We start from the raw sequence: 13,178 nt of genomic DNA on the forward strand, positions 1-13,178 counted from the left end.
TATATATTTATAAATGGCTTAATTTTCTTAAGACAAGCCTTATTATTTTTATAATTAGCAAAAAAGCAACACAGTCTTCCATTTTGCAGTGAAAAACAAGTAAAGACAATGTTTAAAACAGCCCGAGTCTGTAGCTAAAGAAAATATTACCTTTTGTGGAATAGTCACCTAGTACCAGATACTAGAGATAAATCAAGACACAATCTCTGACCTCAAAAAACGGTCTGTTGTGGGGGCAAACACATAAACAACCAACTATAATACGATGTGATCAGCACAGAAATAACTATATGGACAAACTACAACAACAGCACAAAGGAGCTGTGACAATGATAGTGAATGGGGAAAGAGAGGCTGGGAATACTCTAGATTTTAACATTCTACTTAAAATGTACATTACAATTTTTTAAACTCACTTTGTGACTATTAACACCAATCACCAAGGTGATTAACAAGAAATGAATCTTCTCCATTAACAACGGAAAAGAATTTTTTAAAAAATTGTCTTCAACATGTCTCCCTGCTGCACTGTTTCCAGGGATGGATGTGAGAGGCAGAACATTCTCAGTCCTACATCCTACTCAGAGGGTGGCAATGACAGGTCCTAACATACCATCTTAGGTATCAGTGAGATGAGAACAGGGAATGGACAAGGTGAGAGTAGGGAAGAACACTGCAGGATGAGGAAAAGGTGAAACTTGAATGACAGTGGGTAATAAATGACCTGGAGATTTCTCATTCTGAAGTCTGAGATCTAGGGACAGGAAAGATATATTAGCAAAACATGTGAACTCCAAACCGCATAAAAATATTATTTCAAATAGCCAGAAAATAACCAAACCAGGTGACTTTATGCCAGGCATTTTGAAAAAGTGGCCATTAACCAAACAAGCGATGTGACTATTTTGCCTAATTCTCCAATTCCAAACAGATGATGGCCTCCAATTCCAAGGAAATGAAGTTTTGAGCTGTTTGGAAGAATTCTCACTGTTGTCTGTGAGGCGATTTTGAACTGGACTTGGGCTTCTTTAGGTGAATTACTGGCTGGTCCAGTCCCATTATTGTCTGTTTCTTTGAAACAGGATAGTAAGCATACATTGACCTCATTTAATACACACATGCACACGCACTTTACCAAAACTGAAGCTAAGAAGCAGAGAGGTCAAATAAATTGTCTGAAGCCAGTAGAGTAGGAAGTTGTCGGGGCAGGGAATGCTACCCTACGGGTACAGGTCCAGAACCCCTTTCCTTTGACCACGTGCTTCTCGTGATCATACTCTTTTTCCGAAAGATTACCAAAAGTCGTTCCATTGGTTTTGTTTCTAAAACTCCCTACTCACAAATGGTATTTGTTTGCATAAATTAATTACATTGGCTCTTTCTCACTTAAAGTTAGTTGCTGTTAAATTCCAAATCTGTTATATTCAAGATTCATGTAGGGACTTCTAGTTTTTCTTTTTCACTGGTAGAAAATGCTGACTTAGAACCTCACACACTGTCCTTCCGAGTTCTACAGCTCAATGATACATACCTTACCCAACACGCACCTGAAAGGAAGGCTTTAAATGCTTGTGCAAGTGCTTTCCGGGAATGTGGACGCCTGGCACTATCTGCAGCTTTCTCACTGGTGGGTGTAAATCAGAGTCCGTGGCTCGGACCCTTAAGTCTCTGTTAGAAACCACAGAAGGGCCAACTAAAAGAATGTCTTCAGGGAAAGTTGCGATAAAATGTTAACCTGTCTCGGAAACAGACCAAAAGACAATCACTGTTGCTTTTAAGGGACATTACATCATTTCAGAATGGAAAAAGACCTGAGAGCGGCAGAAAGTTGTTTTGAAAAATTAAAATATATAGATAACATCTTTTCTCTTCCTGTTTTGACTGCGCCATGTGTTTGCAGACTGTGTAGGGTTTAATTTTTAGGCGGAAAACTCCCCCTCCACCCTCTGGGAAAGAGTAAGGCATTTAAAATCGCCTTCCCCATCTTCCTCTCGGCCCCGCACTTTTTCATTTAAACTTTCAGGATCCTCCATCAATGCCTGTAGTATACTGCCTTCCTTCTTATTCTCAAGGATCTTGCAGCTCCCCAACACGGGAATTTTTTTTTAAGGAAAGGAAGGAAGGGAGGAAAGGAAGGGAGGGAGGAAGGAAGGAAGGAAGGAAAGAAAAGCCGTGGTGACCGCGCGTTTCGAAAGCGCGTTTTCGTTTCCTCTCCCGGCGGGCTGTGGCCCTGCCGGGCTGCCGTAGCCGGCCTCGCGCGGCCCCAGACGCGGCGAGGAGCCGCCGTCGGCGGGACTTCCGTGTTGGCGGGATTCTGAACGCTGCCATGGCTCAGACCGTGCAGAACGTTACATTGTCGCTCACTCTGCCCATCACGTGCCACATTTGCTTGGGGAAGGTAATGGGTGATTCTGGGCACTTCTACGTTACAGGGTCGGGTATGAAGTCGTCCTCCGGAGCCGAGGGCGGTCTCCATGTGGCGGGGACGGGGCGTGAGGCGCCGAGATGGGTGCAGACGCTAACCCGCGTTCTCCTCAGGCAATGGGAGGCCGCGTCCTGGGGGACGGGAGCGCGTCGTGATTACTGGGTTCATCTGTGTGCCTTTTGGAGGAGGATGACAGCGTCCTGGGGTCTGAAGGGAGGGCGGCCAGGCTGTTCTGCCTCCGCCGGCGGCCTCACCCGGCCGACTCCGGCGTCGAAGGAGGCCTCGTCAGAAAGGAATCTCAACAGTATTTTACGCCCCTTTGCCACCCCTGTGGCGTGTGGTGAGGCCCATTGAAGCACGTTTCCTGGGAGCCTTGCCTAAGATTCCTTCGTTCCCTACACAAGTTTAATGTTTCTGTCCTTGGGCCTGCCTGCAGTGCTAGTTGGGGAGTCTTTTCCATTTCCAACCTCCTTTCCTTTGCTTAACCCAGCCGTGTCCTTTGCTCTGGGTTCAAAATTTGAAAAGTAAATAGTACCCGCCCTTAAGTGATGTTTAAAAATGAAAGTCATGGTCTTTTATTCCAAGAACGGATCAGCGATGAGATAGAATACCCTCTCTTTGTGTTGCAAAAGGTGCCTAATGTGTTTGTGAAATTAGGAGAGAGTAGTTCTGAATTAGAAACGGGATTTTGAAGGTTCTAAAGCATTTGTCTGCTCTTTCGTTTCCGTTTGTGCCTCCCATTCGGTTTTCAAAAGAGCATTTCTTTAACGCATAGATCAAGAAAAGAAGATACTATGTATGAACAATGAGCTTTTTCTCCACCCTGAATTGTTTTTACGTTTGTGGTGTGTCTGTGTTTACCCTGAAATGCAGACTGAAACTACAGCCGCATATTTAGAATTGAGACATACGAACTTCAGAGAGCAAACATTTGACTGCCAGCCAACACGATCATCTGCCTTAGGTGTTGGGGTTCTGTGTGAATTTACTGAGTTCCAGAAGTAGGAAGTCAGGCTTGGAAGCAACTGATAACTTGATATCCCTCAGAATGAAATGCCAAGGAAATAGCAGATGTGCTGTGAGAGTATATAGGGGATGGCGTGATCAATTCTGACTGGAGAGATCAAGGATGGCTGCATGGAGGGTGGTATTTGAGCTGGCATTTGCTGACACTGCCTACTTACATAGCTGGGAGGAGGAGATGATGTTGTGTTTGCTCTTCTACATTTGGTTTCTGACATGAAGTTCCCACAAGTATATGTTAAATTCTGAGTGAATATGCTCCCAGCAATAGCATTAAGAGCTGATAAAAATATCTTGGGAAATAATTTTCACTTGGTCTTAGTTGTATGCTTTATATCTGTTTCCATTAGTTTAGTTAATAGGCCCTTTTGCAGTTGTGTTGAAAATGTGTTCTGCCTGGTTGATTTTCCATACCTATGCTTTCTGTGTGTAACAGAAATGATTCTAGTAGAGTACAGTGCTTTGAAGATTACAGAATGCTTTTGTATGTATTTAATTACTTCATTTACTCTTCTCACCAGTGCTGTGAGATAGATAGGTTGGTTGCCCCCCCCCCTTTTTTTTAACATAAAACTAAGGCTTATAGTCTCTGGTTTGAACCTTTGTCGTTATCATTTGTGTCTTCAGTAGATTAGTTCCTAAAAACTCACGTGAGCAGACACTCTTGGGGGTCTCCTTCCCTCCCTCCCTTCCTTTCTCTCTCTCTCTTTTTCCTGTATTTGTTGGCTGTGTTCTAAAATGAAATCTGCTAATAAGAGATTAACGATTTGTGAACTGTCATCTTTTTCTACTATGGAGGCATAAAGGTGTGGTGGTTGAAGGCCTGAGTTCTATGTTCAGACTGCATGAGTTCTAGCTTCTTCCATTTACTAGTTATATGACCTCATTCAAGTTACTTAACCTCTTTCAGAGCAGTTTCCTAATCTGTAAGATGGGAATAGTAGTAGTAGCAACATCCTTCCTTGCATTTTGGGATGATAAATCAAGTAATTCATATGTAGTGCTTAGCATAAGGCCTGGGACAGAATAATATTCAATAAATGTTTACCTTTAGTGTGGGTGCTGAGACAGGCCCTCCTATGAGCAGACCAACCTTTCAAGTAACTGTTCTTTCCGGTGGCTTTCTGAGGCAGTGCATTTACTTGGTGAAGATTTGCTTTCCCAATGGAGTGAGTTTATTCTAGAAATTGCCACAGGATGTCCAGAGGTTTTAACTGGTTTCATATAACTGTTGCCTTTTGTATAGTTAAAGCAAATCTGATCTGCTTGGACCATTTACCCTCCCCACATACTGGTATTTGTGGGATACTGGAGATAGCATAACCTGGGGTAGTAGGTTCCCATTGTTATTTCCACCTCCCTGACACAGCATCTCTGGCCAACTCTGTGATCTACCTTTAAGGTCCTTTTTGCCTAGCCCTCTCCCAGATAACCATTCTTTTGCCAACCTCATTATTTGTCCCCAAATCTCAACATCAGCAAGATTATCTGTCTCCAAATCTCACCATCAGCAAGATCCTTTTCTTTTGCTTGTTCAACAGAATTAGGGGCCATTATCCCTGAAAGGTCACTGTAAAAAAAAAAAAATGCATATTACTTTAAAGGAGAAGGTTGGGGTAGGAGAGACCTCAAATCTAAATGGATAATATAGATGCTGATTGGGATGGGAGAGAATGGAAAGGTAAAGAAGTAGTGGAGATAGCCTAAGTATGCACATTGTCAATACTTTGTCTTTTCGATACAAATGTTCTTAAAATTGGACAGTTTAGACATTTTGCATTTTCTGCCTGTCTCTACCCCAGTCTTAAAGGTGGATTCTCTCTGCGCAGTAACGTTTAGCAACCTTGCCAGTATCACAAGAGCTCTGTGTGGCTTGAAGAAGGTCGGTACACATCCTGTGGGAAGAGTTTTATGGAACATATTTTCTTGCCTGTTTCTCCTTAATTTTTTCCCTTTGCCTTGGACTAGTGGGCCAGCAAGCAGAAATATAGGAATGATCTAGTTCAGGATATCTGTTAAATGACATTTTGGTCCTGGCATCAGATTGCTACAGACCAGTTTATCTCAGGATAATTCGAAATTAGGATTCAAGCTGTGAAATCAAATGATTGTTGCATGTAATACCCTTATTGACTTTGCATTTTTTCATGAGTAACATGTCTCCCAATGTGGCCCATATTTAGTTTTATGAAAGGATGAAGGAGGTTCTAAAGTGAAATGCCAAGCAACTAGACTTCTGATGCTGTTTAACATTAGTATATTGTATTCAGTTATTCCTCACTTGAGTATGAGTCCAGTTTAAAATATATTTTAAATATTTAAAATAAATATAAATAAGTGAGAGTATTTTGAAATCATTTGGAAAGGAGTTGAAATTGAGGTTTGAATATAAGCGGAATGGAATTGTGTTGGAATGAATGGATATGATAGTAAATCTTTAACTAAAGACTATTTTTCATTTGGAAGGGAATCAAGCTTTATGTAGCTCCACAATATTAAGATTTGTACTTATGTAAGGGCAAGCTCTCTGGCTGAAATAATCTGAGATGAAATCAGCTTCCTTAGGATGTGGGGTGTCTGTTTCTTGTAGAGTCCAGTAATAGGGTGGACTGCTTCCAGCTTAGAGTACTACAGGAAGAATCCTTTTTTTTTTTTTCAGGGAGGACTCCTTGCCTTGCTTTCCACCCATATTGTTGATTAAAAATGTTGACAAGGTAAGGCTAGCTACAAAGCTTTATGCAACTTTGAGTCCTCATTATAGGTTGACTAAATTCATTCATCAGTGTTCATCAGAGGCTGTTGATTGGCTAGCAGGTTATCAGCCTCAGTACACTGAGCCCACATTTGAGTCCTGACTGCCTCTCAGTTCCCAAGAGTGGATTTAAGAACCAGCCTTGTACATAACTGTCACAAGTAATTTGCTTTGAAAAAAGCCATATGGACTACCATTTTTCTCTTTTCCAAATTAAGTTTAAAGAATGCAGACACTTTAAAAAATGTATAATAATGTGGGTTTTTTTTTAACATACTTAGAGCATAATAAAAAATTCACTAAAAAAAAAGTGTTGATATATCCTAATAATTTTAAGGTTGGTATGTAATAGCTAGCATACTTACTAAACAAATAAGATTCCTGAAAGCATTCCAAGTAGGGATTAAGGTAGGGGAGGCAAAAATGTATTACCTTTCCATTTACCTGGATAGAAATGGGGACCCGGACCAATAGGCATTAAGCAACTTAGTTCTCAGGATAACACAGTTTTAAAGTTCTAGGACCGAAATTTTGGTCTAGAGCCAAAGATTTCTTGAAACATAACAAGAACAATCCAGAAATTTTATTTTTGAAAAGTTTCCAAATTCCCAGAGTTGGTGATGGTAGGGGAGCTATTAGCATCATTTCTATACCTCAGCCTTCTTTTTCACAGTCTTTCTAGGTTTTGTCTCATGAAGCCCATAAAATGTTGACATAGGTGCAAGATAGAATATTATTTGAAGAAAGATTAGCTCTAGTCTCTAGCAAAGGTGATAAGAGACAGAGGAGTTGACTTTTAAGTGTGATTGCCAGGCTAGTTGGTTGTCTTTCCTTCCCATCACCTCCATCAGTGCCCCTTTTCTGTAGCCTCTACTGATCCCAAAGTCTTGATCCTAATCTTTTGCTTCTTTCAGGCATGTGCCCTCTATTTCTTACTCTCAGACTATTGTTTACTAACTCTACCCTAAGGAAGAAAAATCTATTTCTTAGTTGAAAGAGCACTCAATTTCAGCTGAGTCACATTGAATGATGGTTAAATACTGGTTCCGCCACTTATAACCTGTATTATTATTTCCTTGAGTCTCAGTTTCCACAGCTGAAAATGAATTTGATACTACCAAGGCCATTAGGTTATTTGGGAAATTCATGTGAATATCCTAGACCAGTGGTTCTCAAAGAGGTGGGATGGATTTCATCCCCCAGGGATATTTGGCAATGCCTAGAGATGTTTCTGATTGTCTCCAGGGGTGTGCTAGTTATGTCTAGTGGGTAGAGCCCAGGGATGCTGCTAGCTAAACATTCTACAATATACAGGAAAGCTCCCTACAACAAAAAGTTCCTCAGTCCAAAATATCAGTAGTCCTGCATTGGGCTCCCTGCTCAGCGGGAAGCCTGCTTCTCCCTCTCCCCCTCCCCCTGCTTGTGTTCCCTCTCTTGCTATATCTCTCTCTGTCAAATAAATAAATAAATAAATAAATAATAAAATCTTAAAAAAAAAAAACCAAACTGAAACATCTTCAAATAAAAGAAATGAAAACTATGCAGTAGAATTACAGATTTAGGGTTAATCTTTCTGCACCTAGGACTGCCCCACTCAGGCCCATTCCAGTGATAAGAGCCCACTTTTTATACCTTGCTTTCTCTTATCTCTCTCCTCTTCCTTCCCAGCCTCAGGGAGTATTACCCTAGAACATCATTTTGACATGCTTACTCCAGATGAGTTTGGCATTGTACACGTTACTTGCTGTTGTCATCTTGCATTTTTATTTCGTAAGAATACTGTTTTATTGCCACAGATCTCATTTGAGAGTAAATTGGATATAAAGTCTAATAACAGGCAACTTATGACTATTTCCATATCTCAGTAAGATTATATTAAGGAAAATTATGTGCGTGTTTAGGTATTGTATATACCAGGATCTGGGTAGAGGAAGTGGGGTGTACAGGAATTGAGGGAGGGCTAGATTCTTTGTATTTTGCTCCTGTAGGTTACAGTCAAATAAATAAGAAGTCATTTGTTTTAGTAGTTATTTATTTATAGATTTCGCTTCTCCTAAGCTAAATTTAAACCATTGTTTAGAAATCATCTGATAAGTACTTGTTCCAAAGAAGTGAATTAGTCTACTCTTTAAAACTCCACCACAATGACAGTGACAATACCATGTATCAAACAGTGAAAATGATTCTCCTGTGGGTGGCATTGCCAATGGTCTTAGCAGAGAGAGCTAAGTAGTCTGCCTGTGATTGTTCTTCTAAAGAGTTTGGCATATTAAATGGGAAGTTTAAATTTTTGCTTTTACACAGTTTGTTAGTGGCCATTGACCTTTTGCTTCTTGAGACACTTTTAGGAACATTATTTCAGCCTTTCATTTTAATACATCAGAATTCAGTTTTATTAATCTTAGAGTGTGTGAGGCATTATATCAGGTGCTGTAGGTGAATACAAAGATGAGCATGCCCATCCCCTGACCCTAAGGAGCCTGAAATCCAATTGGGAAGCAGGATGTAAACCACTTTCTAAGTACAGTACAGAAAGAAATGAACATTAAATCAATGCATAAGGAGTACCCTTATGAAAATCAGAGAAAGACCCAGTTAATTTTAAAAAGGATTAATGAAGGCCTTGCAGAAGAGAGAGGTAGCATTTGATTTTCATCTTAAAAGGTGGAAGCGACTCTATTTTGATTGGGGAAGCTGGAGACCAGCAGGTTATATCAAGCCAAGAAATGAGAGCACAATAAACAGGGAGCTTCCACTGTTCCTATTAATTTGGTGAACATCAAGTAGATCTGTGTGGTTGAAGTGTAGGTTATATCAAGTATTGAAATAGAAGGTCAGTATTGAAGTAGCAGATGAGAGGGCTGTTTAAGAACCAGATTATGTTCTTTGAATGCTAAAAATTATGAACAGGGAAAAATCATTGCTGTTTTGCAGAACAGTGAAAGCTGCTGATCCATATTTTAGAAAGATAGCTCTGGCGTCAGTAGGAAAGGTGGACAGAGGGGCGCCTGGGTTGGCTCAGTCAATTAAGCCTCTGTCTTCGGCTCAGGTCATGATCCCAGGGTCCTGCTTCAGGCTCCTTGCTCAGCGGGGAGCTTGCTTCTCCCTCTCCCTCTGCCCTTCCTCCTGCTTTTGCGTGTGCGTGTGCGCGCACTCTCTCTGACAAATAAGTAAAAAATCTTAAAAAAAAATAAGTGGACAGAAGTGAATATTTGGAAGCCAGGAAGCTTGGGTGGGAGGAGGTCATTGCAATAGGTCCATGGGTAAAAGAATGAGAGCCTGAACTCATTGAGGTGAAGATGGAAAAGAAGGGATAGATGATAGGTAAAAGTAAAACAAAGCAAAAAACATTTTGAGGTAGATTTGCCAAATTTTGACAATTCTAGGATGTAATTTTTCATACTATAACTTTTTTGAAACCTGGCTGTATCAAGTGATGGCATCTTACAGTTGTAATTGGCACATTTTTCATACTTTTTTCTTAGTGGTACAGAAAATATTGGTCCATCTTAAAATCTCTGGCCACTTAGACTTGATACATGATACCACGATTTGATGACCAACTGGATGGTGAGGCTAAGTGAAAAGGGTGAGACAGACAGCTCTGAGTATTTTAGTTCAAGTAACAAGGTGGTAGTGCCATTACCTTAGATAAGAAGGAGTGCAGGAGGAGGAGCAAATGTGTGGAGGAAGCCAAGTTTGGGTTTGGACATGTTATAATTGAGGCAGCTACAAGATCCTTACATGGAGTTGGCTCTGAGGCACAGATATAGTAATACTGTTACCTTTTCTTTTCTTTCTCTTTTTTTCTTTTTTTGAGGGATTGCTATCTGGAACCCTCTGTGTTTGTATCTTTACATTATTAAATCTTAATGCCTGGATGAAAAGTATACTAAGTTAAGCCATTATCTTCAGAGACAGAAACCGATGATCATTGTAACTAAAGGGCTTACCCAAGGTCAAACAGCTCAAGTGGCCCAGCTGGAGTTAGCCCCAGGTTTGTCTCTCAAAACCTAAGCTCTGCCACTTACTGAAATCCAGTTACAAGAGGATTCTCAGGAGTTGTCATAGAAAAGATGTTAACATCATGTGATACATGAGATTAAGAGAGAAAATAGAACTATGCCAGATAAGATGGCCCAGGAAAAAAACATTAAAGAAAGCAGCTGTACCAACTCTGGTATTTTGACTATAAGTATCTCTCTGATCCTCTTTTCATCATACCTACTCTCCAGCATTACTTCAGCCTTATCAAGACCAATTCGTTGACTCTGTGAATATCACTTTTTCACTGTCATCATTACCATTCATATACTCCTGTCCCTTGTTAACCATGGTCATTTATTATCATCAGTCCCTTGTCTCTCTCTTTCTTCTTGGCAAAAACCCAACTCTGGGTAAACCCATCTACTTATTTGCTTCCTGCCTGAAACTGAACAGGTAAAAATTGGTAAGAAAAATAAACACCTGTGTTAATTGGTTTTTGTTTATAGTAAAAATCACAGATCTCAAAGAGGAACTCAGCAATGTTTGGCAATCCTGCTATATGTAAATTACTAGTAAATTTACTTTCTCCTTTTTCAAAATACTGCTTTATTCTGTTTTCTCAAGTTGATATCCCTACCCACTTCTCACTTTCAGCTGGGAATCTCACCTCATATTTAATGATTAAAATATAAGCAATTGGAATAGTTAGAACATGAGTTCTCTCATTTTTCCATCAACAGATCTTCTAACCCCTTTGCATTTGTTCTCATACCCTTGGCCTTCCCTTTTGTTACAATGAAAGACAGATCCTCAATCCCGTAAAAGCCAAAACCTTTGCTTTGTGCTTTGGATTTCATTCCCTCTTGACTTCTTAGGGACTTTGCTGCCTGTGGCTCTAATCCCTCCTCTTCTTCCTCCGTCATTAATATCCCCTCTTTACTGTGTCATTCTCATTGGCATCTCTTACCATGGTCTTAATTCTTATGCTCACTCCTTCACAGCAAAACATGAAGGAATTGTCTATATTCTCTGTTGTCACTTAACCTTTCCCTGTCTTTCTCAACCTTCAGTCAAGTTTCCATTCTTACCATTTACTGAAGCAGCGCTTGTCAGTAACAGATCACAATGACTTCCATGTAATTTAATCGTATAGTCATTTCTCTTTCCATATCAGGCTCATTCTTTTTCTTCTCCTTTCCTCTCTTCTCCCCTCCCCTCTCTTCCCCTCCCCTCCCCTTTCCTAGGCTTTGTGCCCAATGAGGAGCCTAACACAGGACTTGATCTCATGACCCTGAGGTCATGACCTGAGCTGAAATCAAGAGTCTGACGCTTAGTTGACTGAGCCATCCAGGCACCCCAAGCTCATTCTCTTATCATTTGACATGCTTGGCCATTGTCTTCCTCTTGAAAATCTCTTTTCTTGGCTTCTTTAAGACCGTACTCTCCTGTCCTCTGGCACAGGCCCCTCTTTCTTAGGTCCCTTTGCTGGCAGTTCCTTCTTTTCCTTCCTCTGCTTGCTGGAATGCCTTGTCTCAAGCTACTCTGCCCATGGAGGGATCTCCTCCAGTCCTGTGGATTTAAATGCCATCATATTGGGTGCCTGGGTGGCTCAGTCATTAAGCATCTGCCGTCGGCTCAGGTCATGATCCCAGGGTCCTGGGATCGAGTCCCACATCGGGCTCCCTGCTCGGCGGGAAGCCTGTTTCTCCCTCTCCCACTGCCCCTGCTTGTGTTTCCTCTCTCACTGTGTCTCTCTCTGTCAAATAAATAGAATCCTTAAAAAAAAAAAATAAATGCCATCATATTTATGCCAGTGATTCTCAGACCTTCTCTTCCTCCATCTTTCTCACCTTAGTTAGTGATAGCATCAACCACTGAGTTATCCAAAACCATCTCTTAGATTGGGGAGATAGTTAACCTTTGTTGTGGAAGCAGTTACATAGAAAGTACTGATTGCCTTTAAATGTGCTTCTAATGAGGGAAGCCTCTAAGAAGTAGGAGAGCATCTTGAATCTTTTTAAATGTGCACAGTTTCATGTTTTGACCATTGGCTTTCATCCATTTTAGATGAGTTCATGACTTAAAAAAAAGAAATTATATCACTGCTCTTAAAGTCCAAGGACATAACTTTTCTTTCTTTACTTGAGTTTCTTAATTTAGGGGTACACATACTTCTAGGAGTATAGTAGGAATTTAGGGTGTGTGTGTGTGTGTGTGTGTGTGTGTGTGTGTTGCAGAAAGCTATAGAATAGATTGGGCAGTACCTTTCTGGTACTTAGTTTTGAGAAATTTTTTGTTCTTAAAACATTTCATGACTTTGAAGATGAAAACACCCACGAATATATGATGGTGAACTTGGACGAATTACATGACTTTTTAGGAAAAAACAGGACCTGTAAAGGAAATTTAGACTTGTCTGCCTCTTGAGACTCTGACCAGGAATACCTTCTAGATAAACATTCACTCCTTGCTGTAGGTAGGAGCACGTTGGAAGAAGAGTATGAGAAGCTGTCCTTCGTATCTTATTCATTCATTCATTCATTCAGATAAGTTGAACTGAATGAATTAGAATTCGTTTCTCCAAGAGGAAATCTAAATGAATGCTGAATCATCTTTTCTGTTTAGTTTTCATATGTTAATGTGCATAATCAAGGGAGCATCTCAGTGTTTAGAAAGCCACACTAAGACCAAGGAGTTCTTTACAGTGACACTTAAAATGATTTTCTGCCTGTCTGGATCGCCATACATCTGTGATTTCTTTAAGGTAGAGACCCCTTTCAAATTAATGAATACACACTATCTCTCTGAGGCAGACATAGAGCAGCGTAAGTGTTTTCTCTGCAGAAAGTGGTTTGTGACCCAGCAATTGCACTGCTAGGTATCTGCTTCAAAGATACAGACATAGCACATGCACCCCAACGTTCATAGCAGCAATGTCCACAATAGCCAAACCGTGGAAGGAGCCGAGATGCCCTTCAACAGATGAATGGA

At 40.6% G+C, this 13,178-nt stretch overlaps 1 protein-coding gene across 1 annotated transcript in view; it reads left to right on the plus strand.

Moving 5' to 3' along the window:
- The first annotated feature begins 2,272 nt into the window (after positions 1-2,272).
- The window catches only part of OBI1 (ORC ubiquitin ligase 1), a 44,698-nt gene continuing 33,792 nt past the window's right edge, over positions 2,273-13,178 (plus strand). Inside the window, exon 1 of the mRNA XM_027591029.1 lies at positions 2,273-2,398. Within this exon, the coding sequence (XP_027446830.1) occupies positions 2,327-2,398 (72 nt within the window). The 5' untranslated portion in view covers positions 2,273-2,326. The remainder of the gene's footprint in view (positions 2,399-13,178) is intronic.

This window comes from Zalophus californianus, chromosome 3 (genome assembly GCF_009762305.2).
Source record: "Zalophus californianus isolate mZalCal1 chromosome 3, mZalCal1.pri.v2, whole genome shotgun sequence".
In the NCBI taxonomy this organism is placed as follows: domain Eukaryota; kingdom Metazoa; phylum Chordata; class Mammalia; order Carnivora; family Otariidae; genus Zalophus; species Zalophus californianus.